At 46.9% G+C, this 26,525-nt stretch overlaps 1 protein-coding gene across 1 annotated transcript in view; it reads left to right on the plus strand.

Moving 5' to 3' along the window:
• Positions 1 to 26,525, plus strand: part of CLPB (ClpB family mitochondrial disaggregase) — a 141,142-nt gene that overhangs the window by 7,011 nt on the left and 107,606 nt on the right. Inside the window, exon 3 of the mRNA XM_054015924.1 lies at positions 13,704 to 13,790. Within this exon, the coding sequence (XP_053871899.1) occupies positions 13,704 to 13,790 (87 nt within the window). The remainder of the gene's footprint in view (positions 1 to 13,703; positions 13,791 to 26,525) is intronic.

Below are 26,525 nucleotides of genomic sequence, written 5' to 3' on the forward strand. Positions count from 1 at the left end.
TGGGGCACAAATTCCAGACCATCAATGTAAAAATAGCCCCCACCCCCTCCAGCCAACCTGCAGCCATCCAAGACCTTGATGGCTTTTGCTACGCTGCTTGTTATGGTGAAGACACGAGCAAACCTCCAAAAGCACAGGGCCATTTCCCTGGAGCAAAGGAGAATTGTCTTTAGTTAGTAATAGTATAGGGCTCATGACACATGGCTGAGCAGTTCTAATTCCGCACAGTAGAGGGCAGTGCCATTCATAGACACAACGCAGTTCATGACAGCATCGTGTATGTGTACCTATACATAGGGCTATAGGGATAGATGAATTCTTGCCCCTGTTCAACTGTGTGCACTTCATTTTGCAAGAGAACGCGAGCTGCTCTGAGCCCTAGGCTCCGTGGCAAGCTAGACAACAGGCAGGCAGACTGCTTTAGGGTTTTAAAATTTAATTTCCGACTTGATTAAACCGTAATTTATCCCCTGGCCACAGATCACTGTATTATAATTATTGAAACGCACTGAAAACCCAATCAGTGCACTAGGGTAAGCCATTGCAGGCCGTGCCTGGCATATCCATGCAGTTGACATCACAGTAAGAATCAGGACCTACGTTCTGTATCGTATCATGGCCTGTCTCATGAAGCAGCGCCAGTAAAACTGAACAGAGACCGGTCATTGCCTGGATTGTAGAACGGCTACTGGTATTCAAACCTTGGTCGTTTCAGCTAACAGGCTGGGGGAGAAGCCCCCAGATGTTTGAGAGAGACTGGACCAGGCTCTCTCATACCCACTGTCTTCATCTGCTGCTTGCGTTTTTGTTCATTGCATGAATGGGGCTGACCAGCTTTCTTGCTTTTGCAAGTCAGGCACACAGGACAACTCTTTGTATAGTGTTTTCCGTGCAAACTGTACCTCAGAGCATTTTACAGGGTGAAACGATGCAACTACCAACACGACTACCAAGGAGAGAGAAATTAAGGGGAATTGGCATGGGAGAGATGCAGTTTTTCAGTTGTTGTTTGACATGAGATGGAGAGTCAGAGGTAGAGAGATACAGATGAGCTGTTCTAGATTCATGAGCCGCAGAGAAGGCAGTTGTGAGGATGTGAGTTGTGTTTCTTTAAAACTGCTGGGGGAAGCCAGGCATAGTGGGCGGGGGGCGGAGGAGGACCTAGGCAGAACTGTACAATGCAGCAGAGAGAGAGAGACAGAGGAGCTTTAGGGATAATACTGTGTTCCTTATTCCGACAGCGTTCCTTGTTCAGTGTTAGAAGAAAACTACTCTCTCTGATTCGTTACCATTGTCACGTGATAGCGCTAGCACCAACCGTGGCCAGAGGGGAAGAGCAGCCTAGTGAAAGGGAGCCCCCCCTGGTGGCAGGGCAGTGAGTGTTAGAAAATCCACAGGAGGTTTCATAGACCTAGAGGGTAGTTTTGGACTGGATCCTAAAAGGAACGAAGAACCAGTGGGACATTTGAGGACTGCGCTTCTGTATGTGCAAGGAGGCGGGGAGCAGCATTCTGTGTGCACTGCAAGCTGGGGATTCAGGCAACCGTAGGGAAATGAGCTACTGTATTGTAGGGGGGTGAGGATTTCAGTGAAGGTGGAGAATAGGCAGCAGCGTACAAGCTCTGCTGGCAACAGTCAGTTCTTCAAACATAGGAGATACGAGAGGAGACGGCAGGGATATGTATGTTGGAAGCCAGCGGGAGGCTTGAGTTCAGGGAGTCTTGTCTTGACTCTTAGGCCAGGTCTACACTCACCCCCCAAATCGAACTAAGGTACGCAACTTCAGCTACGTGAATAACGTAGCTGAAGTTCGAAGTACCTTAGTTCGATCTTACCTCGGTCCACACGCGGCAGGCAGGCTCCCCCGTCGACTCCGCGGTACTCCTCTCGTCTAGCTGGAGTACCGCAGTCGACGGCGAGCACTTCCGGGTTCGACTTATCGCGTCCAGACAAGACGCGATAAGTCGAACCTGGAAGTTCGATCGCTCGCCGCCGAACTACCGGGTAAGTGTAGACCTACTCTCAGTTAGGTTCTTACCTGTGTGTCAGCTGGTCCCAATGAAGCAAATGGAGTCTGATTTTTGCATTCAAAATAAAAAGAAATTCCCCTCTGAGGAGTGATCCGACTCCCATTGGAGCGGATGGCCAAACTCCCATTAACTTCAGGCCCTGTATGTATTTAGCCATAACTGCAGACAATACCTATTATTCTGGATAGTTTAGTTTCCCCAACCTCCGTTGAGCTGTGTGTGTTGAGGAGGAGAGGCAAGGGGAAGCAAAAGCTTGAAGAAATACTGCCTCCATCCCCTTCGCCTTTATATACAGTATTAATATTGATTCTCAGTGGTTCACTCTTATTTTTTAATAAACCACCTACAAAAATATGGGCTTGCAGCAGAGTTCCTTAGCCAAATAAATATGATGGAACAGTATTCTAATAAGCGCTGTGTGATATTGGCTCACAGAAACAAAGTACATGTGTCAACGCACTGTTATCAGGGCAATTTGTAACAGCGGGCAGTAGCCGGCATCTGTATGTTTAAACGTTCAGCAGGCCAGGAGATTGGCATGGAGCTATTCTTCCTTCAGAGCAAGGAGGTGTCTAGAAACTTGACCTGCCCTTTTAAAAGATGCCATTTTGATCAGTTGAGATTGTCCCGCTCTCTGGATTGATTTTAACTGGGCTCTGTCAAACCCACTGAAAAATTAAAACTGGTTGGGTGACTGGCCATCCCTACCTTGTGTCAAGCAGTTCAGCGTGTTTCAGTTGAGCTTTGCATGCCCGTGTAGTCTCGTCGTTTCATGGTCCTCCCCCATCTCTCTGTATCCACCTGTTGACTCTTGTCTTATTGATTGTCAGTTGCTTGTGGCAGGGGCCATCTCTTTGCAGCTCCGAGAACTCCGGGGGCCTACTCCGGGCAGGGCCGGCTCCAGGCACCAGCCCACCAAGCTTGTGCTTGGGGTGGCACCTGGAGGGGGGCGGCGTGGTGCTCCGGCTCCGGCCGCCAGGGAGAGCGGAGCTGCAGTGGGCTCGCCGCCCTCCCCCGGCGCTCTGGCTGCCGGGGAGAGCAGGGCCGCGACTGGGCTCGCCGCCCTCCCCGCGGTGCTCCGGCCGCCAGGGAGAGCGGAGCCGCAGCAGGCTCACTGCCCTCCCCCGGCGCTCTGGCTGCCGGGGAGAGTGGGGCCGCGACTGGGCTCGCTGCCCTCCCCGCGGCGCTCCGGCCGCTGGGGAGAGTGGAGCCGCAGCGGGCTCGCCGCCCTCCCCCCGGGGCTCTGGCTGCCAGCGGAGCCGCGGTGGGCTCGCTGCCCTCCCCCCGGCGCTCTGGCTGGTTGGGGAGAGTGGCCCGCGGCCGGGCTCGGCGCCCTCCCCTGCCGCACTCCGGGGGTGGGGGTGGGGAGCAGCGGGAGGCTTTTTTGCCTGGGGCGGCAAAAAAGCCAGAGCCGGCCCTGGCTCCGGGACTGGAGATTTTGGGCAGTAGCACAAGACAAACAATACATAATAATTCCAAAACAGACACACAATGTCTGGGCCTTGGTACCCCCTGGTCTGCCTGTGGCACATAATAGCTGAGTTTCCTGAGGGCTGTGATACTTTCAATTGAGGTGATTGTGTTCATTGCAGGGGTAACCAGGTAGGGTTTGGTGGCCTGTGGAGCACAGGAGATCAGACTAAATGGTCTGGTGGGTCCCTTCTGGCCTTATAATCTATGACTGTGTGAAAATCATGTAAGGCAAGTACATCCGGCTCTGCCCAGTCAAGGGGACATGCTGGCAGCTCTCAAAGAGCCACAGGGCTGCACCTAATATACAATAAAGGGAAGAGATTGCAGACACCATCCTCTTTGATACCATGGTGGCCCTTATTGCCTACAGATCCCAGCATGCAATGCCTCCAGTCAAATGCAGGTGGAGCGCTATGCGCTGGGATGTGTAGTCGCCAAAGGCAGTACTGCCGTCAGTCAGATGAATATATCTGAGTGCTGACACTGTGCTGAGCAGTGGACAGACTCAGGGAGTCCCTGCCCCAAAGAGTTGACAGTCTAAAGCAGGCACTGAAATGCTGTTCAAATCTATACAAAACACAGTTAGAAAGACCAGACTTGGGGCAGTGGGTTTATTTTTTTCTTGTCAAAATCTCCTTTGGACTTGGTGTGTTGTGCCACATTTGGCCATCCTTGATTTCAATAACCAGGAAGAGCCAAGCTAGCCTTTTAAAGACCCCACTGACACCACAAGAAACCCTTAGACTGTTTCTACGTAGAAATAATTCTGCTGCTATTTCCTGCATTTCTCACCCCTTTGCTTTTTACACTCAAGGAGCTTTGCATGAAAATTGCATCCTAGTTGCTTAGGAATTCATCTGCTCCGCCTCTTCCGTTTCCCATCTCAAGCTATAATCCTGTGCTTGTGCGTGCATCAGGGTGATCCAGTCAATATAGTGTACTTGGACTTTCAGAAAGCCTTTGACAAGGTCCCTCACCAAAGGCTCTTAAGCAAACTCAGCAGTCATGGGATAAGAAGGAAGGTCTTCTCATGGGTCAGTAACTGGTTAAAATATAGGAAACAAAGGGTAGGAATAAATGGTCAGTTTTCACAGTGGAGAGAAGGAAATAGCAGGGTATGTACCAAGGATCTGTACTGGGCCCAGTGCTGTCCAACATATTCATAAATGGTTTGGAAAAAGGGGTGAGCAGTGAGGTGGCAAAATTTGCAGATGATACAAAATTATTCAGGATAGTTAAGTCCAAAGCAGACTGTGAAGAGTTACAAAGGGATCTCACTGACCTGGGGGGCTGGGCGAAGAAATGGCAGATCAAATTCAGTGTTGAAAAATGTAAAGTAATACCCATCGGAAAACAGAATCCCAACTACGCATGCAAAATGATGGGGTATAAAGTAGTTGTCACCACTCAAGAAGGAGATCTTGGAGTCATCCTGGATAGTTCTTTGAAAACATCCGCTCAGTGTGCAGCGGCTGCCAAAAAAGCGAACAGAATATTAGACAACATTGGGAAAGGGATAGATGATAAAACAGAAAATATAATGTCACTAAATAGATCCATGATATGCCCACACCTTGAATACCGCGTACAGTTCTGGTCACCCCATCTCAAAAATGATATATTAGAATTGGAAAAGGTGCAGAGAAGGGCAACAAAAATTATTAGGGGGATGGACCAGCTTCTGTATGAGAGATTAAAAAGACTGGGACGGTTCATCTTAAAAAGGAGACAAGTAAGAGAGGTTATGATAGAGATAAAATTATGAATGGTTTGGAGAAAGTGAATAGGAAAGGGTTATTTACCCCTTCGCACAACACAAGAACTAGGGGTCACCCAATGAAATTAATAGGCAACAGGTTTAAAACAAACATAAGAAAGTACTTGTTCACACAACACACAGTCAGCCTGTGGAACTCATTGCCAAAGGATGTTGTGATGGCCAAAAGTATAACTGGGTTCAAAAGAGAACTAGGTAAGTTCCTGGAGGATACGTCCATCAATGGCTGTTAGCCAAGATGGTCAGGGCGAGGTTCTAACCTCTAAAGCTGTATGTGTATGTGATGATGTTTGACGCATAACAACTTCTGCATTTGCACAGCACCACTGGTAACGAACAGATGGCACTAGGTAAGATGTGCACATTGTTTCATTTTGAAGGGATTCAGTTGCATGAGAGTATCTGGCTCTGTTAGCCTGCCCAGTGCGGTAGCATTTGAACCTCTTCCAGCAGTGACATTATTTGTATTACTAAAGCGTCTAGGTCAGAGCCCCGCCATGAACCAGCACCCCATTGCACTAGGCTCCAGCTTGTCATGTGTGGTTTTTTACTTCCTCTCACCTGAGGGGAAATTGGCCATGTGGATCATGGAACATATTAGCCACTTTCTAAATCATACATGTTTCAAATCTCTCATCTGTCACCATGTCCTGGTGTTTTCACGCCATGTGTATTAAGACATGAATAGTAAAAATGAGGTTTCTGTGACTCCTGATGGTCTCTCTCCATTCAGCAGTGGGTTACTACTTAGATATCACTCACCTCCTTAAACAACGCCGCTGGCTTCCTGTTCGTTTCTGGGTACAGTTCTTTCCCCTTCCCCCAAAGTCCTCTGAACTTACTCCAGCATGCTTCCTTGACCACCTGTCTCTCTACTCCCTGATCACCATCTCTGCTTATACAGTAGTGGCCTCCTCTTTGTCCCTTCAGACCATCTCACCACACTTCGTGCAAGAGCCTTCTCCTCTGCAACTCCTCCAGCTAGGAGTAGCTTGTCTGTCTTCCTCCATCTCATTTCAGACCTCAGTTGAAAATATCTGTCTTCTGTCTTGCCCATAAGTCTTACATTCTCTCTCCCTGTGCTTGGTTTAACTGTCTGTCTTGATTCCTTATAACGTTTTGGATTGGTTTCTATATACAGAATAGTTGTACTGTACCAAGGCAGTAATTATTGGCCATTAGATGATCACTAAAGGATTCAGAAGCAAATGTAGTCTTTAGGCAGCCTGCCTCTAGGAAGACAAGAGCATGAACAGAGGTTTTTGCAGTGGCTTAAGTAGTTTTCCTGGATGGACAAACTCTTTCACCAGAGTTTAGAAGAGGAATTTATGCTGTAATGTTAAAATTTATTGTTTTTTCTTGCAATTAAAGTTGCAAAGCTGAGGGCATGTCCCAGGAGAGTGAGCCACCGCTGCAGTTAAACAGTAACATATTGGGGTGGGGGTGGGGGGCGGAGAAATGTTTAAGCGACCGAGAGAAACAGAAGCTATTGTTGTTGCAAAAGTTCAAGTTTCCTCTTCCTCCACCTGTCAGGAGGGTGAGCTGGGCATGCTCCCAGGCGCTGAGCACAAACTCAAACATGCCCTCTGGGCTCTGGCTTTAAGCAGCAGTGTCACTGAGTTACTCACCCAGAACTCATGGGATAGGAGGGATGAATAGAAGCCACATCTGTCTCGGGGCAGCCGGGGGGGAGAAGAAAAGTTGCTGCATTGCAACAGGAGATACTCGGCGACAGGGAAGTTGGATCCTTTATCTCTTTTCTGGATGGATCAAAGTGTCAGAGTTTTAGGTCCTGTTTACTTCAAGGCAGAATAGTGTCTGCTCCAAAAGCAAGGTGTGTCACTCTGCCCTCACGCCCATCTTGAGCCCTTTCGGAAAATTCCAAAGCACCTCAAGATGCTCTGCTGGTCAGATCATTGAGTCATATCAAACCCTCTTCTTATTTAAAAGGAGATGTTGCCCTGTACAGAGTTACTGGTGGAGCTTTGCCATCTAGGCAAAGGGCAGTTTTCATATAGAACTGGAACCAGACTTGCCCAAATACCACGAGAGAGACTGTTCTCGAGGAAGCAAATGTACTGGAAATGTCACAAGAAAATCCGTCCTTGTGAACTGTCCAGCTTGGCTTAGAGAAACATCCAAACTCTTTGACACCAAAGCAAACTGAGTCCAAACTTTGATAATCCTGAGTTTCTTTTGAAACCCTTTAAGAAGCTCAGCCTTTCATCAATTCACACCCCAGATGTTTACTTATTGACACTGATTCCCCATGTACCCAACAGCTAAGGATGTGTTTGTCTCATGAAAAAACGTGATGGCAGTATTCATACTGTTGGCAGTGCATGTATGTGTTAAATTGTTAATAGTGAGCACCCTGGATTTTATTTGGTTAAAATGTCGATAGACATCCTAAGCATTGATCAGAGGATTTTATTTAATTAAAAAATATGTCCCGGCTGGTAAATACATTTGGCTGTCTAGGATCTGAACAGTGGTCGTCACTTTATCGATTGTCATATCATTAAATCTGGCTGGGAAAATATTAATGATAGACTCACGCACCCTGAACATAAAGTTCAGTTGTCTAGCAGATCTGTTAAGTTGCTCGGCATCTTGCGGTGATTTAAAAAAATGTTCCTAAATGAAATGTCAATGCATATTACGCTGCATGATGTGACTCTAGTAATTTTTCATACTAGGTTTGATCATTTGGCATTCCACATGCTTCAGATTACTTAAGCTGGGTTCCTAAATGGAAAACTGCTTGATTAATTCCAATACCGTAGGCCTTGACCCTGTAATCAGCTCCTTTAGCAAGTACTCCAGTACCCTTTGCGTGGGTGTGGGGTCTTTCATAGGAGGTTTAATTGGGGTATCAGTGCCATCAACAGTTGAATGATCATGAAAGAAGAACACATATGGTATATATTGATAAATGAATTTCCAGAGCAGTTTTTAGGAAAAGCCTGTCACTGTTTCACAATCTCCGTAATTGTGAATGCTTTCTAAGAGGAAGTGGTGCCTTTGCACCAGTCCTTCCCAGTACAAGGTGCACCTTCCTGGTGATGAGGAGTAGGGCTGAGAGGGTCCCATTTGAATTCGAGAGAGCAGCTACTTACAAAGCTGTTGTGTAGCAGGTTGCATGAGATGTGAAAGCAAACACTTGTTTTTTTTTCAGGGAGTCAAAAGTGCTCTTGTTGCTAGTCTAGGGGGACTGGGAAATCTTGTTCATGGCTCTGTCACTGCCTGGGAAAGCCAATTAACCTTCCTGGGCCTCAGTTAACTTAAATGGGGCAATTCTTTGTGAACTATTCTGAGCCCCTCTGATGAAAGATAGTAGATAAAAGCCAGGCACTATTATTTATTAGTTAAAAAACAAGTAGTTTCACAGGCCAGACCTGCCCACCCCTGAATTCTGCCAGTTTTGTAGGGTTATAGTAGCATTTCGCCATGTAATAAAGTGTTTTATTGCCCTGTTACTGTGTGAAAGACCCACCCAAACAGGGGAAATTGACGGACTGACTGTACAGGGGAAACAGTGAAACTGACTATGCACAAAGTGCTTTCAAATGGTCAAAGTAAACCAAGTGGAAAGGTGAGATGGTTTGGTTGCACTCTTTCCTCTGAGTCATTACTGAACTATGGCCTCAGAGCCCTAGCATTTCAGGACAGATGGAACCAGCAGGTCAACTGGTCTGACCTTCTGTATCTAACAGGCCACTCAGTACCCACACACTAAACCCAGCAACTGAAATGAGACCACAGTAAAGGAGACCCACAGGAGACCAGACTGTTGTGTGCCACGGGCAGAGAATAAGAGGGACTGACGTGCACCAGTGCTCAAGGTCCCTGCAATGGTAGGGAATGATTTAATGCAATACACCCAGATGATCCTGGCAAGTGACCCGCACCCACATGCTGCAGATGAAGGTGGAAAACCCCAGGGTCACTGCCAATCTGACCTGGGGGGAAATTCCTTCCCTACTCCACATATGGCGATCCGTTAGACCCTGAGCACGCGAGCAAGAACCAGCCAGCCCAGCACCTCTGAGGGAGAGAGTGCTCGGTGCCACCTCAGAGCCCTGGCCTTCCCCGCCCAGCACAGCGTTAGGATGGCAGGAAGTGGCTGTGTATCGGTGGTGGGTGAAAGAATTAGGCATTAACATAAAGGACTTTGGGCTGGAGTCAGATGGTAAAGAATCAGACGTGAAATGATACCATTGTCCTCCTCTACCTCCTGTTGATTTGGGGCCAAATTCAGCTCTGGTTTGAGTAGATGCATTAACTTCATTGGAAGCCAGGGTTGAATTTGGTCCATGGGGCTCCAGTAAGCTGGGACTCTCTGAAGTGGGCAGCTTGGCATTAAAACTCTGTGAGGAGACAGTACCACACAAAGATCCTCCCGAAGAAGCCTCTGTTGGGGTTATTGGCACTCCATTTCTATCCAAAGTCGCTGTGTAAAGTGAAGTTGGCAGATGGAGCAGCGGTGTGGATTCATGCTGCAGGCAATGCCACTTCGAGCGAGACACTTAACCGCCGTGTCCAGCAGTGGCCATGAGTCTGAGACAGACTAGCCCAGCATGTCTCTGTTATTACTGTAAACACAGCCCTTATGCACCGCTGCTCACTAAAGATAACAATCTGCACTGCACACAGGCTGCCATGCCATGTGCTCCAGCACTTACTGTGCCTTACGCAGGGACAGGAGAGAATTCTGAACAGGCAGGGATGTTTTTTTCTTTCTACCAGCCTGTATCTAAGGGCTTGTCTATACCACGCAGCTTTAAAAGACTTGTAAAGTCAGTGTGCGTAAATGCTCTTTTTTGGTACTTTGTCGGCACTTTTGCCAACAAAATACTTCCAGCCCAGCGAGCGGCATTATTTTTGTTGGCAGGAGAGCGCTCCTGCCGACAAAGCCGCGTTCACACTGCCACTTGCGACGGCAAAACTTTTGTCTTCCGTGGGGGGGCTTATTTAAGTACCCATGAAAGACAAAAGTTTTGTCCACAACTTCGTAGTGTAGATAAGCTCCAAGAGAGCTCTTCGGATTGCAAGGACGTGCTTAAAGTTCTGTTGCCTCTTTTCAGTGATTAGACTCAAGAATGGAAGGAGGTGCAGGGGGAGGTAGAAGATTTATCTCAAGGATGAACCAAGACAGATTGCTTGGAACACATCAGAGTTAGGTGGGTAGCAGCATTTTTTCATGCAGTGACTACAATGGGCTGGATTAGTGACGTTACAGTGAGTGTGATAGAAATCTGGTAAATGTTTACTTGGAAATCTATTCATCTGATAAATACGTGGGCTCCCAAACGTTTGTTCCTGTCACTGGCCCATTGAACTATGAACCCATCTAAGATGTCCTTATTGCTGACTTTCTCCCTGTAGTGATCTTGGTCAATTTCAACATCACTAACTCTTGAATAGAACTATCCAAGAAGTCATTAGCCAGAAGATTTAGCCTGCTCACTGTCCATGCTCACCGTGTGCACTAAGGATGTAAAAGGTTAAAAGTTAACTGGTTAACCGGTAAGCATTAGGCTTATTGTTAACTGGCCTTAACTCTTAACCCCGGTGGCCCGTGGCAGTCGAAATGACCCAAGTTCTGGCTGTGCCACACCAGCCGGTTTAACTACATTGGTCAGCAGTATGAAAAATCCACACCCCTAAGTGGCATTGTTAAGCTGACCTAAGTTCCTGTGTAGACAGTGCTAGGTGAATGGAAGAATTCTTCTGTCCACCTAGCTACCGCTTCTTGGGGAGGTGGATTACCTACGCTCATGGGAGAACCCCTCTCATCGGCATAGCTAGTGCCTACACTGAAGCGCAACAGCAGTGCAGCTATGCCGTATAGCGTTTTAAGTGTAGACAAGACCTAAGAGAGTCAGAGTTAAAGCTCCACAAAGATGAAGGGAGACAGTCAATACCTTTCTTAGGGGAAGATCTGTCCCTTTTCCATGGTTATGCAGGGCCCCTTTGCAGTGGAATCAGTGTGGCTTGGCTGTTTGGGGAACTCCTCTGGGAGATGCACACAACAGACTCAGCCTCCAAGGGGGATACCACTATTTACCTCTCTCCATTCTGAAAGCTGACCATTTATTCCTACCCTTTGTTTCCTGTCTTTTAACCAGTTACTGATCCATGAGAGGACCTTTTATCCCAGGATTGCTTACTTTGCTTAAGAGCCTCTGGTGAGGGACTTTGTCAAAGGTTTTCTGAAAGTCCAGGTACACTATATCCACTGGATCACCCTTGTCCGCGTGTTTCTTGACCCCCTTCAAAGAATTCTAATAGATTGGTGAGGCATAATTTCCCTTTACAAAAGCCACATTGACTCCTCCCCAACAAATCGTGTTCCTCTGTGTGTCTGATCATTCTGTTCTTTACTCTAGTTTCAACCAGTTTGCATGATTCTGAAGTTAGGCTTACTGGCCTGTAATTGCCAGGATCGCCTCTAGAGCCTTCTTTAAAAACTGGTGTCACATTAGCTCTCCTCCAGTCATCTGGTACAGAAGCTGATTTAAGCGATAGGTTACATATCACAGTTAGTAGTTCTGCAATTTCACATTTGAGTTCCTTCAGAACTCTTGGGTGAATACCATCTGCTCCTGGTGACTTATTACCATTTAATTTATCAATTTGTTCCAAAACTTCCTTTACTGACATCTCATCTGGGACAGTTCCTCTGATTTGTCACCTAAAAAGAACGGCTCCAGTGCAAGAATCTCTGTCACGTCCTCTGCAGTGAAAACAGATGCAAAGAATTAATTTAGCTTCTCTGTAATAGCCTCATCTTTCTTGAGTGTCCCTTTAACCCCTCAATCATCCAAGTGGTCCCACTTTGTTTGGCAGGCTTCCTGCTTCTGATGTACTTAGAAAGTTTTTGCTGTTAATTACTGAGTCTTTTGCTGAGTTGAGTTGCTGAGTCAAGGTACTCTTCAAATTCTTGTTTGGCCTGCCTAATTAACAACATAAAAACAGCCATATGGGGTCAGACTAATGATCCATCTAGGCCAATATCCTGTTTTCCGACAGTGGCCAATGGCAGATGTTTCAGAGGGAATGAACAGAACAGGCAATCCTTGAGTGATCCGTCCCCTGTTGTCCACTCCCAGCTTCTGGCCATCAGAAGCTAGGGACACTCAGAGCATGGGGTTGCTGACCATCCTGGCTAATAGCCATTGATGAACTGATCCTCCATGAACGTATTGAGTTATTTTTTGAACCCTGTTATAGTTTTGGCCTTCACAACATCCCCTGGCAACGAGTTCCACAGGTTGACTGTGTTGCATGAAGATGTGCTTCCTTTTGTTTTGGGCTGACTCCTGGTTCTTGTGTTATGTGAAAGAGTAAATAACACTTCCTGATTCACTTTCTCTGCACCAGTCATGATTGTATCGACCTGTATCATACCCCCCTTAGTCGTCTCTTTTCCAAGCTGAAAAGTCCCAGTCTTATTAACCTCTCCTCAGATGGAAGCTGTTCCGTACCCTTAATCATTTTTGTTGCCCTTCTCTGTACCTTTTCCAATTCTAATATATCTTCTTTGAGAAGGGGCGACCACATCTGCACTCAGTGTTCAAGATGTGGATGTACCATGGATTTATAATGTATAAGTCTTGGCCATTAACAAAGAAATCAAACTTACTCAATACTATAACAAAGAATAAGAATAACAAAGAAAAACCCTGGTCTAGGATACTGCTTGGGCTCAGTTGCAAATAGGGTCTAAGCTAATAATACTCGGGGTATAGGATTAGAGGCGGGGCAGAGGACCATAACCCTGAGGAGTGGGTTGTGGAGGAGATTAAGAAATAAAGCTAGCAATAGCCAGGTAGGAACTAGTTTTGTAGTGGACGCTAGGAGTCTGTTAGGAGTGTGGTCCAAAATGAGTGGAAAGATCTTTATTGAAAGAGCACAAAGGTTTGTTTGATGTCTCTGTAAGGCTTTTACTGCCATGCGAGAACGCTCCAAAAAAGTGCCATGTTAGTATATGACACTTCAAGAGCTGCTGGCCTTCCCACGATACCCAGCCTTGAATCCTTTCTGGCTATTACTCAGTGCAAAAATTCTAGTCGTCCATCAGTATGTGTGTCCACCAGCTTCCCCTCCTCCAGCATCCTGGTGAATTGTTAAGATCCATGTGAGCAACCTTAAAAGGATTCAGGCCTGCTCATTATGATGTTCCCTGTCTACTAGGAATTGGATTGAGACCCACCAATTCATTTCCTATTGGTTGCTGAAGAGCTGTCAGACCATAACAACTTTCAGTCATTATTGCCCGGGGCTGCATTGGAACCAGTGACCTTGAGATGAAAGATTCTGTATTCTGCTACCAGCCCCCTGATCCATTCAGCACCCTTGCCTATGTCTGTGGGGGAGAAACAAAATCTTATGAAGCTGTCTCTCTCTGTTTTGTGTAGGTTGTTGTTGGAAGGCACCAATGTGAATGCTAGGCACAAGCTTGGCTGGACAGCCCTCATGGTAGCAGCTATAAACAGAAATTGTAGGTAAGTTTTTTTTCCAGCGTTGTTTATGACCATCCTGGGTAAGTTGCTATGCTGCGTTCTCCTTTTGATAAACCCACATGGATTCCATCTAAACAACCTGCATTCGGAGTCTCCCTCTTGTGCAGTTCTGGGATGTGGTTGCTGGTTAAACCTGAAACCGTATATTTATACTTTTCATTTACCTATGTACAGTATGACAACCAAGAACCCCAACTGGTTTACTGGCTGAAAGGGGCGAGCACTATGCATTGAATCACCAGTGCCGTTTCCTTGCAGCATTCTTGTTTTCTTGGGAGGACACCCATCTGAGCACTGATCAGGCCCAACCTGTTTATCTTGAGATCTGATGAGATTGTAGCCTTGCGGTGGTACTGGTGCAGGTCGCACTGTGTCAGTAACTCAGCTAAAGTCTCAAGTTGCTGCAGTAGGATTTGCTGTTTCTCCTCTAGCTTGTGGGGTGCGTGCTGTGGCTTTCATGCTATGCCTTCATGAACCAAAAGGGCTGACTCTGTGTCCGACCTCTTTAGTTCCCAGGATGATCACTGTGGCTTCTGGTAACCTTTAAAGGCACTCTTAAATATATTCAGTCTACAACTAAATTCAATTAGTTTTTATTTAAAAAAAAAAAAGAGAGAAAGAGAAATCCAATTTTAGAAAACGTGGGACAGACGGTAGAATGAGCTTTGATGTTACAACCTCTCAGAGATGCTTTACTTAGTCACAAGTTCATAAGCAAAAAGGCTTAATTACTTGGGAAAACACAGGATTAAAGCGGGGCACAAAAGCTGAATATCCGCTCTCGGGCGACACGATTCGAATCCGTGTGCCGAGTTCGTGTGTGGTGCAAACTTTGATGTGTGCGATGACAAGCTGAAAGTCGTGACCTCCTCGGGGAGCTCCTTAAGATGGGCAGAGAGGCGGGGGCTTGGGTCTGTTTGTTTAACTTTGATGTCCGAGCAGCAACGGGCCTTGTTGTTTGCATGTCCGCAGAAGGATGGATTTGAAGCTTCCCACCTTTGCTGATGGACAATGGTCAGCAATGGAGTGTGACGATTGTTGACCATTCCAAGTGACTGATGGACCAGAACAGGGCTTGGGGAGGTGCAAAGGCTCGAAGGGAGACAAGGAGAAAGGCTGTTCATGGTACAATAATTACCCCAGCTGGATCACCCTTCTTACTATTTAAGATACATAGGATAAAATCAGGTAGAACTGGTGACAAAAACCTCTAGGCACTAAAAGGCCTTCAGGACCCAGTCTAGTCTCGTTATGCACTGGCACAAGACTAACAACTGGGTTTCTTATTTGGGTGTCTGGCAAAAAGACTGAAACTTTGAGCTGTGTTGGGTGAATCAGGTTTATTTGCCATGCATTGTGGATGATTATTGCCTATAATTTTAAACAAAGGCCTTGACTATCTGAAACTCACTATGACTCGTCTGTAAACATCATGAAAGGTTAATTAGATATTTCACTTCCTTCTGGAAACAAGTATAAACTAGGGCCAAATTCATCCCTAGCGTAACTACTCCATTGGCATCACTGGGGTAACACCAGGAGCGTATTTGGCCTCTGCTGCGATTTCTAGCCTTACAGTGTACCCAGTAGGGTTTCGCCGTTGGCCAGGAAACGTACTAAGCTGGAAAACGACACAAAGAGTGTCTGAAATTCCCTCCAAGTTGTCCACTCGCAGATGCAGTACAAATACTGACCTATTTAACCTAACTCCTAAGGAGCCTGGCCCTGGTATTAGATATGTAGTTTGGGGCTGAGGTCCTATGTAAGTGGAGCTAAAAGAACCCTAGGAGTTGGTGGCTTTGATTCAGTGACACAGGTTTGCCCACAGAGTTTAGATATCTATAAGTTTCAGAGTAACAGCCGTGTTAGTCTGTATCCGCAAAAAGAAGAACAGGAGTACTTGTGGCACCTTAGAGACTAACTAATTTATTATTCGGATGCATATAGAAGTGGGCTGTAGTCCGCGAAGGCTTATGCTCTAATAAATTAGTTAGTCTCTAAGGTGCCACAAGTACTCCTGTTCTTCTTTTTTTGTAGATATCTATACATATCCTTTCCAGTGCAAGGTGCCTCTTGGTTTTCTGGACATATTGTGATTATTTTCTCTTTTTCTCATGTAAAGCTCCATTTGCAGTGGGGTGAGAACAACATTACCTGAACAGGTTAAAGATGTCAGCTCCCTCCATGCTGGCCAACCAAACCGCACACATGCTTAATAATGATCTGGGCAACATGCTTTCTGGCACCTGTAGGCCTAAGTTAATTGCATTGTCTGACTTATGCTAACAGTTGTAGGGTGCTGAATTTTTTAAAGTGTCTCTCTACTCTGACAAGTGACAATGTAAAAACGGGTCCTCCTTACTTAATAGACCTGCCTCCTGTGTATATCCAGCCATAGCAGCAGATGTTATTGACCAAAGTAAGTTTTTACTCTGTGGCGCTTCATAGCTCAGCAGAACCAACATCAGTATGAGAAATCACGCATCAGCAAAACTGTGAACTAAGTTCCGATGGCACATGTTTTAGGTGTTGCTGGTACTTGAGCAAAGATCTCAGGTTGGTATTCAGATGCCAGGGGAGTTTATGGTGCTGGCAGTCTGACTGAGCACGTTCAATCTGGAGTCACTGAGAGAAAATAAACATAAGCCCCACAATGCCATCTTTACAAAGTCGTTTTTTGGAGTGTACTGCCCTTCGAGTCCTCACTGCACTGTTGATGCTGTTTGTGACATCTTAGTCTGTATAAAACCACTCCATAGATCAGTACTTTGCAGCTGTCCCAGACAGCGCCAGCTCCCTTCTATTCCATTGTGAATCTAACTCAAAGTGGAGACCTGGCTGCTTTCGGAGCAGAGGTTTGGGCTGCCCTTTGAAGCTCTGTTGAAGGTTAGCATGTGAACCGCTGATGAGGAGGCAGGGAGTGGGATGGAGGAGTCTAACATTCTGGTCACAAAACCCTGGGCTCCTTTATCAGTGTTTGGGAAACACTGCAAAGCCAGCGAACTCAGATCCTACTGAGGGAAGGCCAGTTCTTGCATCCCTCACCAGTGACCCCTGCAGCTGTTGCTGTCCAGTCCTTCTCAGCTGGAAAGATGATGGTTTCAAGGGGGTTGTGGAAGGACCACAGGGCTAAGGTATTTGTAGGGCTCTGGCAAGGTGAGTAGAAGGCAGGGAAGATGGAAGTAATGTTAGGAACCGGGAAATAAAAGCTTTCATTTCCCTCTCCTGCCGGTTGCTGCAGCTAAAGAACCGGAGAGATTCAATGGAAAACCTGTCTAATTGGAAATAAAATCACTTGAGTTTCAAAACCTTGAGCCCCCTGCTCATCTTACACTGAGGTGAGAGCTCTTGCTTCTGCGGGATATTTGTCACCCAGAGATACGTGCTTTTGTAGCATCCTGATACGGCTCTGTTCATTTCAGTGTCTTTCAGTCAGTGCCAAGGTTCCTTCCACTTTGACTGTGCCCCATCTGATGGGTCTCTGTAACCAGGACTCATTTCTAATCCTACTCTGATCCCCTGTAGGTGCTGTGAAAGAAGTGGCACTCCAGAAGGGAGTGGGAGTGGCTGGGTCATTACACAAATTGAATCTATTTCCCCATGTTAAGTATCCTCACACCTTCTTGTCAACTGTGTGGAATGGGCCATCTTGATTATCACTACAAAAGTTTTTTTTCTCCTGCTGATAATAGCTCATTTTAATTAATTAGCCTCTTAGAGGTGGTATGGCAACTTCCACCTTTTCATGTTCTCTGTATGTATAGATATCTTCTTACTATATGTTCCATTCTTACTATATGTTCCATCTGATGAAGTGGGCTGTAGCCCACGAAAGCTTATGCTCAAATAAATTTGTTAGTCTCTAAAGGTGCCACAAGGACTCCTGTTCTTTCTCCAGAAGGAGTTTCAGTAAGAAGGAAGGGACCCCAACTCTAGCCAAATCTCTACATGTTTGTGTCCCACTGTGAAACTTTCCCTTTTAAAGATCCCATAATGCTCTCTTAAAGGAGCAGGGGCTAGTCCTAGTGTTATGTATTCGTATGTGTGTCCTTTCTCATGTAATGCCTCCCTGTCCACACCTGCTAATGCTTTTAACTGAGTCCCTCCCTCCCTTGGCTCCCTATCTCTTAATGGGATATTCCTCATCCTTGCTCACAAGGCCATGTGTAATCTTGCTGCATCTGTGGTATGTCTCTGCTTTCACCGCTGCTCTCACTTCCTACTTTTTCCAGTCCTCTCACTTTATCCCCTTCCCCAATTCCATCTCCTTCTCCCACTCTCAGCTTCATGCCCTCTCTGCTGCAATCCCACACGTCTGGATCACCCTCCCTTTGCTCACCCACCAAGCACCTGGTCTTTCCTCTTTCAGATCCCTCCAAAACACCCTACCTCTCTGTGCAATTTTTCCCTGCTTCTCCTGCTCGCTAATCCCCTGGCCCTCCCTCTCCTGTATGTCGCCTGGTTTCAATTGTTAGCTCTTTGTGGCTGGGGAATATGTCTCTTCTTTGAGTGAGCAGCACTTTGTACATCTAATGCGCTGTATACATGTTTTTTATTAGTAGTAATAGTGCATCGTGCACGGTATAGATCAGTGGGTATGTTCTAAGGCATATGAGTGTGACTTGTCTGGAGCTATTCTCTCAGTGTCTATAGGCAGTGATGTGATTAACTGGCACAGTCTAGTACCTATATTAGGTACATATGTCTGCTTCATATCCTCGCTTTCAGTCTTTCCACTTCAGGCATATAATTCGGAGGTCTCTGAAGCAGAGCTGGGCAACTGGGATAAATATCCTGAAGCTTCTGGAGTCAGGAGCTTCATTGGCATGTAGACTTGCATGCATAATGTGCTAGCTATGCAGGTGTGGGCCGTGCTGCCTTTGCATAGAGCCAGTTGGAGAGGAGGCTCTGATGACATCCCTTGGGTGTTGCATCAGCTGTTGCAGTATAGTTTTCTTTCAGCACGTGCCTGTGGGGATCCCTTGCTAGAGACACATGCACCCCATGCAGGCAAGATTGAAATCTTTTGAATAGCAGTGTCCGTAGGGCCGCTCCTGTACGAGTTATGTCCTTGTTCCCTCACCTTAAGGCACAAAGGGTGGAGCGGCCGCAAGCGTCCCTCAGTTCTCCCAAACGTATTCTCTTTCTGCATGCTTCAGGAGCATCCCCATAGCTGAAATTTGCAAGGCAGCTAAATGGAATAACTCCCTGACTCTGATTAAACACTGAACCCGTGATGTAGCTGCAAGGTCAGATGCCAGACCTGGCAGGGCAGTGTTACAATCGCTGTTTAGTTAGTGGCAGTCACGACTCCTCAGTCCCACCGTCCAGTTGGGACACAGCTTATCAGTGACCTGGAGTGGGATCCCCCCACACACAGACTCAAAGAACAGAGAACGGTTACGTACCTTGTAGTCATAGGTTTTAAAGCCACAAGGGACCACCCGATCATCTAGTCTGGCTTCCTGTGTATCACAGGCCACCAAGACCACCCAGCACCTGCCCCCTAATCCCAGCAACTGAAATTAAACCGAAGTATTACAGCCCTCTGGAGACTCAGCTCTTGTATGCCACGGGCACAGTCACCCTGATTCTATGAGATGTCCTCCATGTGGATCCCCTGACCCTCCCTCCATCCCTGCTTTTTTGGAGTTCATCTTCTTCTTCTGGGATCCTGCATTAGCGAGGGAACTGAGGGATGGTTGCAGCTGCTCTGCCATTTATGCTCTATGGTGTATGGTGGGGGTAGAAAGGCATACGTGGCCCAGTGCAGCCCAGTGGGCTCTGCTGTTCAAAAAATTCTGCTCTCGCATGCATAGGGTGTGTGCGCATCTAGTCTGGGGTCCACACGGACGACAACATCTTAAGGAATCACAGTTACGAGAAGGTAAGTAACTGCTCTTTCCTTACAACCACCCCTCTATTCCCATGCTGAGTTCTACAGAAAGTTAAGATATAACTGTTCTAGGGATCCTCTTTGTGTGCAGCAGGACTTGCGGCTTCCACTAAAGCCCAGCACTGCCCCTCATCAAAATCCCTTGAAGCCCTTGCATTGTGTTTTGTAACTCCCGGTCACTAGGATCACTGCCCTCCTTGGTTCACCAACTCCAGCTGCCTGAGTGTTGGTAGGTTTGCGGGGCAGACCCAGCCAAGACCAGCTCTCTCACCCCAGTGCCTTGCTCTTTTTTTCTTAACAATATGCTGGCCCAGCCTCTAAAAGCAGAAAGCACTTACTGCAATCGATTGAACTGCCCAGTGAACTTTAGTTAAGCATTTCCCTCTGAGTCCTCACTAGGGTCAATTTAGATTTATATTTGCACGGATGAACAGCCTCTGTCTCTGATCAAATTAAAACTCGATCAGCAAATTAAAGCCAGGGCTTGATGAGGCTAATGAGCACAGGTGAGTTATCGAGGAAAGCCTGCCTTTGCAGCACAGACATACTGCAGGTCTCTTCCGAGCACACCACCTCGCTGATGGGAGAGTAGTACTCTACCAGAGCCACCCAGGAGCCTGATGGAGGGAATGAACAGGAGGTACATCATGAAACAAGGTGAGGGGAATCCTGGATTTAAATCACAGCCTTTGCACTGACTCACTTACCAATGATAATTGTGAGCTGGTGCAGAAGAAAGAACAGGGCACAAATAATGATGGAATGTACTTTCCTCTCTGCTGTTCCGCACCGCACTGTCATCAGTGGATCTCATAATGGTTTATAAAGCTTAATTAAAGCCTCACAACTCCCCTCAGAAGAAGGAAAGAATTACCCCCTTTTTACAGATGTGGAAACCGAGGGCCAGAGGGGTAGTGTTTTGCTCATTGTCACCCAGTGACTCAGTGACAGCAGGCAAGAGAACCCAGGACTCCTGGCCCTGTTCCCTTCTTCTGACCGCTAGCCCATACTGCAACCTTGTTATATGTATATAAAAAACTATATACCATTTTATATACATTTTCAAGTTGCCTTATTTCCTCTGATTCTGTTCACATGCTTTGTTGATGAGTATAGCGACTTCTGTATTTCCATTGCACTATCACTGCACTATTAGCAAAGGCTAATTTGCTTGAATGTCTTATCCCCTGCAAATTGGACAGGTGCAATCAATACTTGTGATTCCAGAAATGTCTGGCTGGCTCCGTGAAGGAAAATTCGGTGACATTAGTTGCCTGGAGGGGACCGCATGTCACAGAAGGAGGAGGTTAGATTGAAGGATGATTGGATAGAGAGGCTGATCGTACAACAGGCGATTGTCCTTTTGAGTTGAGTGAGACCAGCAAGCTCTTTTCACTTCCTTTTTACAGCAGTCGGATGGGAATTGATTTGGAATGTGTGACATGCTGTATCGGAGCTGTCGTCTTGGGACAGGGTTCTGTACTACCAAAGGTTAGACTCCCAGGAGTGACTCGTGCCGTTATTTTATGAACTGTTCAGCCTCCCAGCAGCCTTATGAGGTAGAGAAGTGTGGCTACATACTTACAGATGGGGAAAATGAAGCAGACAGCTGTACAGAACAGAACCCAGGAGTTCTGTCTCCATGGCCTCCTGCGCTCACCACTATTCAGCCCTGCCTCTCTGTAGCTCTTTGACGTTTTTATGAAAACAAACATCAAGAAAACTCTCCTGGTCTGAGTTAGGAAGGTTCTTTCTCTTCATTCCTAAGAGTTGCTGAGAACACAGAGGTTGATGGTGGATCAAGAGCCTGGGAAGAACGCTCAACAAACACAGCCAGGGAGAAGGGAAAAGCTGATGGCGGGAGTTGCCAAGGAAGTTATGAGTCATTGTTTATGTGTTAGCCATATGACTCATTCGGTGGCTGTCTCTCCACTCTGGGCTAGAAGGTTGTGGGTTCAAGTCCCATACTGGAACTTGGGCTCATTCTTCTTAAAGTGGGGTTTTTTTTATTCTTAAGATGGAGAGGATGGACCCTAGGATATGTCATGGCCTGTCAATTTAACTACAGTAGTGGGGACCCTTAAAAACCAGGCAGTCTTTGAGTGCAGATACCCTTCAGGACAAGGCTGAAGAGGAGGACTTGAATGTAGCCAGAATCTTCATTGCTGAGGGCTTTAAATTGCAACAGTACCAGCTTGGAGCATTCTGGACAAGCTGCAAATGTCAGAGAGGCACTGCTGGAAGCCCTGCTGAGAGAGAGAGTTGCAGTAATTGATCTGGTGTGTGCAGCTGTGACAGAATAGTAGTGCAAATTGCACAAATGAAACTCCCCTCCCCATCACAGATTTTGTACCTTTGTCTCAGACTTGGGGTTTTCCATGGTAAGGGTGTGGTTGAAGATAATGCTGGTATCTTTAAACTGGCTCGCTACCTTTGAACAGGGGACCCAAAAGAGGAAAGAACCCTCTGGTATCCATGACTCCTGTCTGGTACCTGTTTACTGAAGACTGAGAACAAGGTGACAGTTGCGCATCCAGATGGACATCTCCTCCAAACAGTCCTTCAAATATAGAATCCACAGGACAATAAAGACACACTTGTATATCATCAGTGTACTGAAGGCAATCTGCTCTGCGTTTAGAAATGATTCATGAGTTCGTATATTAAGGGCCAGAAGGGGCCACTGTGGTCATCCAATCCAACCACATGCGTGATACTACAGAAGACAATTTCCTAACTCAAAAAGTGTTGCATCCAACCTCAGGGAATTGCATATTAGACCTCATCTTGACAGAGAAGAAACTGAGCACATAATTAAAAATGGTAACTTTGGTACAAGTGAACATGACTTCTTGGTCACATTTACGATGTGCCAACAGAATAAAGTCCAAATCAAAATATATATATTCTTGATGCTTTAAAAGGGCCAATTTCACAAAGCTCAAAACAATTATGAGCCAAATCAGCTGGGAAGAAGGATCTAATCAGAAAAACGTGAATGATATTGAGAATTATTTAAGAACACTTTATTAGAAGCCACAATCCCACAGCTGAGGAAGAAGCTGTGCTGTTTAAACAAATGGAAGAAAGGGGAAGTTGATAGTAATGGGAATATAAATCAAAAGCTAGGAATTGTAGGAAATTGATGCGGGAAGTAAAGGGACGCAAGAAGAAATCTATGGCTAGCAGAGTTAAGGACAATAAGAAGGAGTTTTTTAAGTATATTAAGAACAGAAAGAATCCTAACAAAGGAATTGATCCATTACTAGATGGAAATGATAGAGTTATCAATAATAATACTGAAAAGCCAAAAGTGTTCAATAAATATTCTGGCTCTGGATTTGGGAAAAAGAACAAAGATAGTCTTATCTGAAGATGATGATGACGACAACACTCTTTCCATTCCAGTAGAATCTCAGGAGGATGTTTAATAGCAGCTCCTAAAGACAGACCTTTTAAAATCAGTGGTCTAGATGACCTGCAGCCAAGAGTTTTAAAAGAGCTGGCCTGTGAACTGATTGGACTGTTAAAGTTGATTTTATATAAGTCTTGGAACACTGGAGAATTTCCAGAACATGGAAGAAAGCTAATATTGTGCCTATATTTAAAAAGAGAAAACAGGGTGCCCCTTAGGCTTGTCAGTCGGACATTGACCCTGGGCAAGGTAATGGGTCGGTTGATACGGGATTCAATTAATAAAGAATTAAAGGAGGATTATGTAATTCATGCCAATCAACATGGATTTATGGAAAATAGATTCTGTCAAACTAACTTGATTTTTTATGAGATTACAAGTTTGGTTGATAAAAGTAATAGTGTTGGTGTAATATACAGAGACTTCTATAAGATGTTTGTCTTGGTACTGCACATCTTGATTAAAAAATTAGAATGGCACACAATAAATGGATTAAAAGCTGGCTAACTGGTAGGACTCAAAATATTATTGTAAATGGGGAATCATCATAGAATAGATGTTTCCAGTGGGATCCCGCAGGGATTGATTCTTAGCTGTTTAACATTTTTATCAATGAACTGGAAGAAAACATAAAATCATCACTGTTAAAGTTTACAGATGACACAAAAATTAGGGGAAGTGGTAACTAATGCAGAGGACAGGTCACTGATTCAGGAGACCATTTTAAACTTGAATACTCTGTTTCAGCAACGTGGGGGCATGGATTTCAGAAGAGTCAAACACCCATAGCTTCATTTGAAATCTGAGAGATGTAGATGCTAGGCACCTCTTGAAAAAAAAGACTCAAAACTGAAGCCACTTCTGAAAATGTGAACATAATGAAGTCCCTACAATCTCACAAGAAATCAGTGATATAGTTGAGTACACAGGTCTCCTGACTCGCAACTTTGTGCTCAGTCCACTAAATTGGACTTTGTACGCAATCGAGACTTGAATTGTGGAAGGCAAGAAATACACCTCTGCTAATGTATCTTATTGAAAATACAAAACACCTGCCTTCCATTCTGCTAATTGTATTTACTGTAAAGGGGTAAATAGGAGAGGAACTTAAGGTATATTTAAAATGTGACTTGACAAGATGCAGCCTGCAGATGCATGTCAGTCAATCTGTGGTGCGCAAAGTCAAGAACCTCTGCTAGCCTGTAAGCTATCTCGCCTGTGATGAATACTGTAACATTTTACTGGCTGGTTGCCATGGAAGCCCTGAACCCAGGAAAAAGAATAACCGGCTTCAAGCTGCTTTCAGAAACGGTAAGAAATCTAATTCTTCTTCGAGTGATTGTTCACGTCCATTACACATTAGGTGTGTGCGCGTTGCGTGCACGGACGTCGGAAACTTTTCCCCTCAGCGGCTCCCGTCAGGCCGGCAGGGTCCACCTCCCCCCCCCCCCCCCGCCAGAACGGCGCCCCGCTCTAGCGTATATATATCCCTGCGGGCCCTCCCCTCCCTTAGTTCCTTCTTACTATCCATGACGGCATTGGAACAACTCTTATCTCTCGCCTGAGAGTGTCCTTTAGCATTAGTAGTATCAGTGTTAATGTTAGCAGTTATCAGTTCTTTAGTAGATAGTTAAGCTCCTTTGTTTTAGGTGATTGGTCAAATCCTGACACCGGCCCTGGGTGTTGGGGCATGCCGCACACCCAAGGCTTCAAGGCTTGTGCCACGTGCTGCAAACCTATGCCGATTAGCGATCCTCACGACTCATGTCTCCGTTGCCTGGGGGAATCGCACCAGAAAGAGCGCTGCAAGATCTGTAAGGACTTCAAGCCCAGGACTAAGGGTACATCTACACTACAGCGGGGAGTCGATTTAAGATACGCAAATTCAGCTACGTGAGTAGCGTAGCTGAATTCGACGTATTGCAGCCGACTTACCCCGTTGTGAGGACGGCGGCAAAATCGACTTCTGCCGCTTTTTGTCGGCGGCGCTTACTACCACCTCCGCTGGTGGAGTTAGAGCGCCGATTTGGGGATCGATTGTCACGTCCCGACGGGACGCGATAAATCGATCCCCGAGAGGTCGATTTCTACCCGCCGATTCAGGCGGGTAGTATAGACCAGACCTAAGAAAGAGAGAGACTTTCAACATAAGCAGTTGCTCATGGAGGCTGCATTACAGCCCTCCACTTCGACGCATCCGGCTGCGGCACCGTCAGCTTCGGTGTGGAGTGCCCCGGCATCGGTTCATGATCCTGCACCGGTGGGGCACCCTAAGCCTACGGCACCGAAACAGCAGGACCGCCCCCAGCACCGGTCGTCTTCGCCGACAAAATCGAAGGGCCAACCCAAGGCCCGAGGACGCTCCCCACATAAAAAGGTAGCGCCCGTGAAGACCTCGAGTGCGTCCAAGGGCATTGCTGTCCCAGGACAGATCCCGGTGCCAGTGGCTCTGGCGCCGAAAGGCCCGTCGAGCCCCGGGATAAGCGCATCGAGTGAGGAGGAAGGGCTGGAGGAGCTTTTGGAACAGCCCTCCACGCCAGACATGTTTGAGGCAGCAAGGGATTGCATCGAATTGTCCGCGGAGAGCCCCCTCCAGGCCAAAGACAAGCATCCGGAGCCGACACCGAGACTGCCATCCAGAGGCAAGCCAGCAATGGCGCGCCCATCAGGGTCACCATCTCAGCACCATTCACGGCGCCGATCCCAGTCGAGCTCCGCCTCAGTGGACTCCCGGCTACCCTCGGCGCAGAGAGCCTCACAGGCATCTGGCCCTAGCAAGCGCCCGGCACCGGTCCAGCGTTCCCCGGCTCCTTATTCGAACAGGCACCGGGACGTGTCAGTCACGCGATCCCCGAGACCGACCACTAGCAGTCGTTCCCGGTCCCGAGGGCACCGGTACCGGTCCAGGTCGACAAGGTGCCACTCCCGGTCCCGGTCACGGAAGCACCACTCTCCGACCCCGGACCTGCACCGTCCCACGGCACCACCGTGGCCCTTAAGGTCACCGTCCGTGGTTTCTGAGGCAGACTCGGGCCATTCCAGCAGATATACCCACAGGGCACCAGCCAGCAGGGAACACCAAGCCGCTTGGCACCCACAGTGGGGCCCACCAGGACAGCGGCCGTTCTGGACTCCGTGGGCCTATCACCAGCAGGCCCCCCCGTCCAGGGCCTCAAGATCCGGCCCCTCGGGACACCGGTCCCTCTCCCCGCAGGGGCGCCCCTCCTCTCACAGGGAGGCCACGGTCTCCAGACCACCAGAGCAAGAGAGAGCCGACACGGCACCGAGCCCGGTACCGACTCAGGCCCGCTCAACTGGACAGACGCCAGAGGAGCTCTCAGCCGCTGAGGAGTTGCAGGAAGGGTTAGAGGAGGAAGCACAGAAGGCCTTAACCTCATCCTCCTCG

The sequence above is a fragment of the Malaclemys terrapin genome, chromosome 1 (genome assembly GCF_027887155.1).
Source record: "Malaclemys terrapin pileata isolate rMalTer1 chromosome 1, rMalTer1.hap1, whole genome shotgun sequence".
In the NCBI taxonomy this organism is placed as follows: domain Eukaryota; kingdom Metazoa; phylum Chordata; order Testudines; family Emydidae; genus Malaclemys; species Malaclemys terrapin.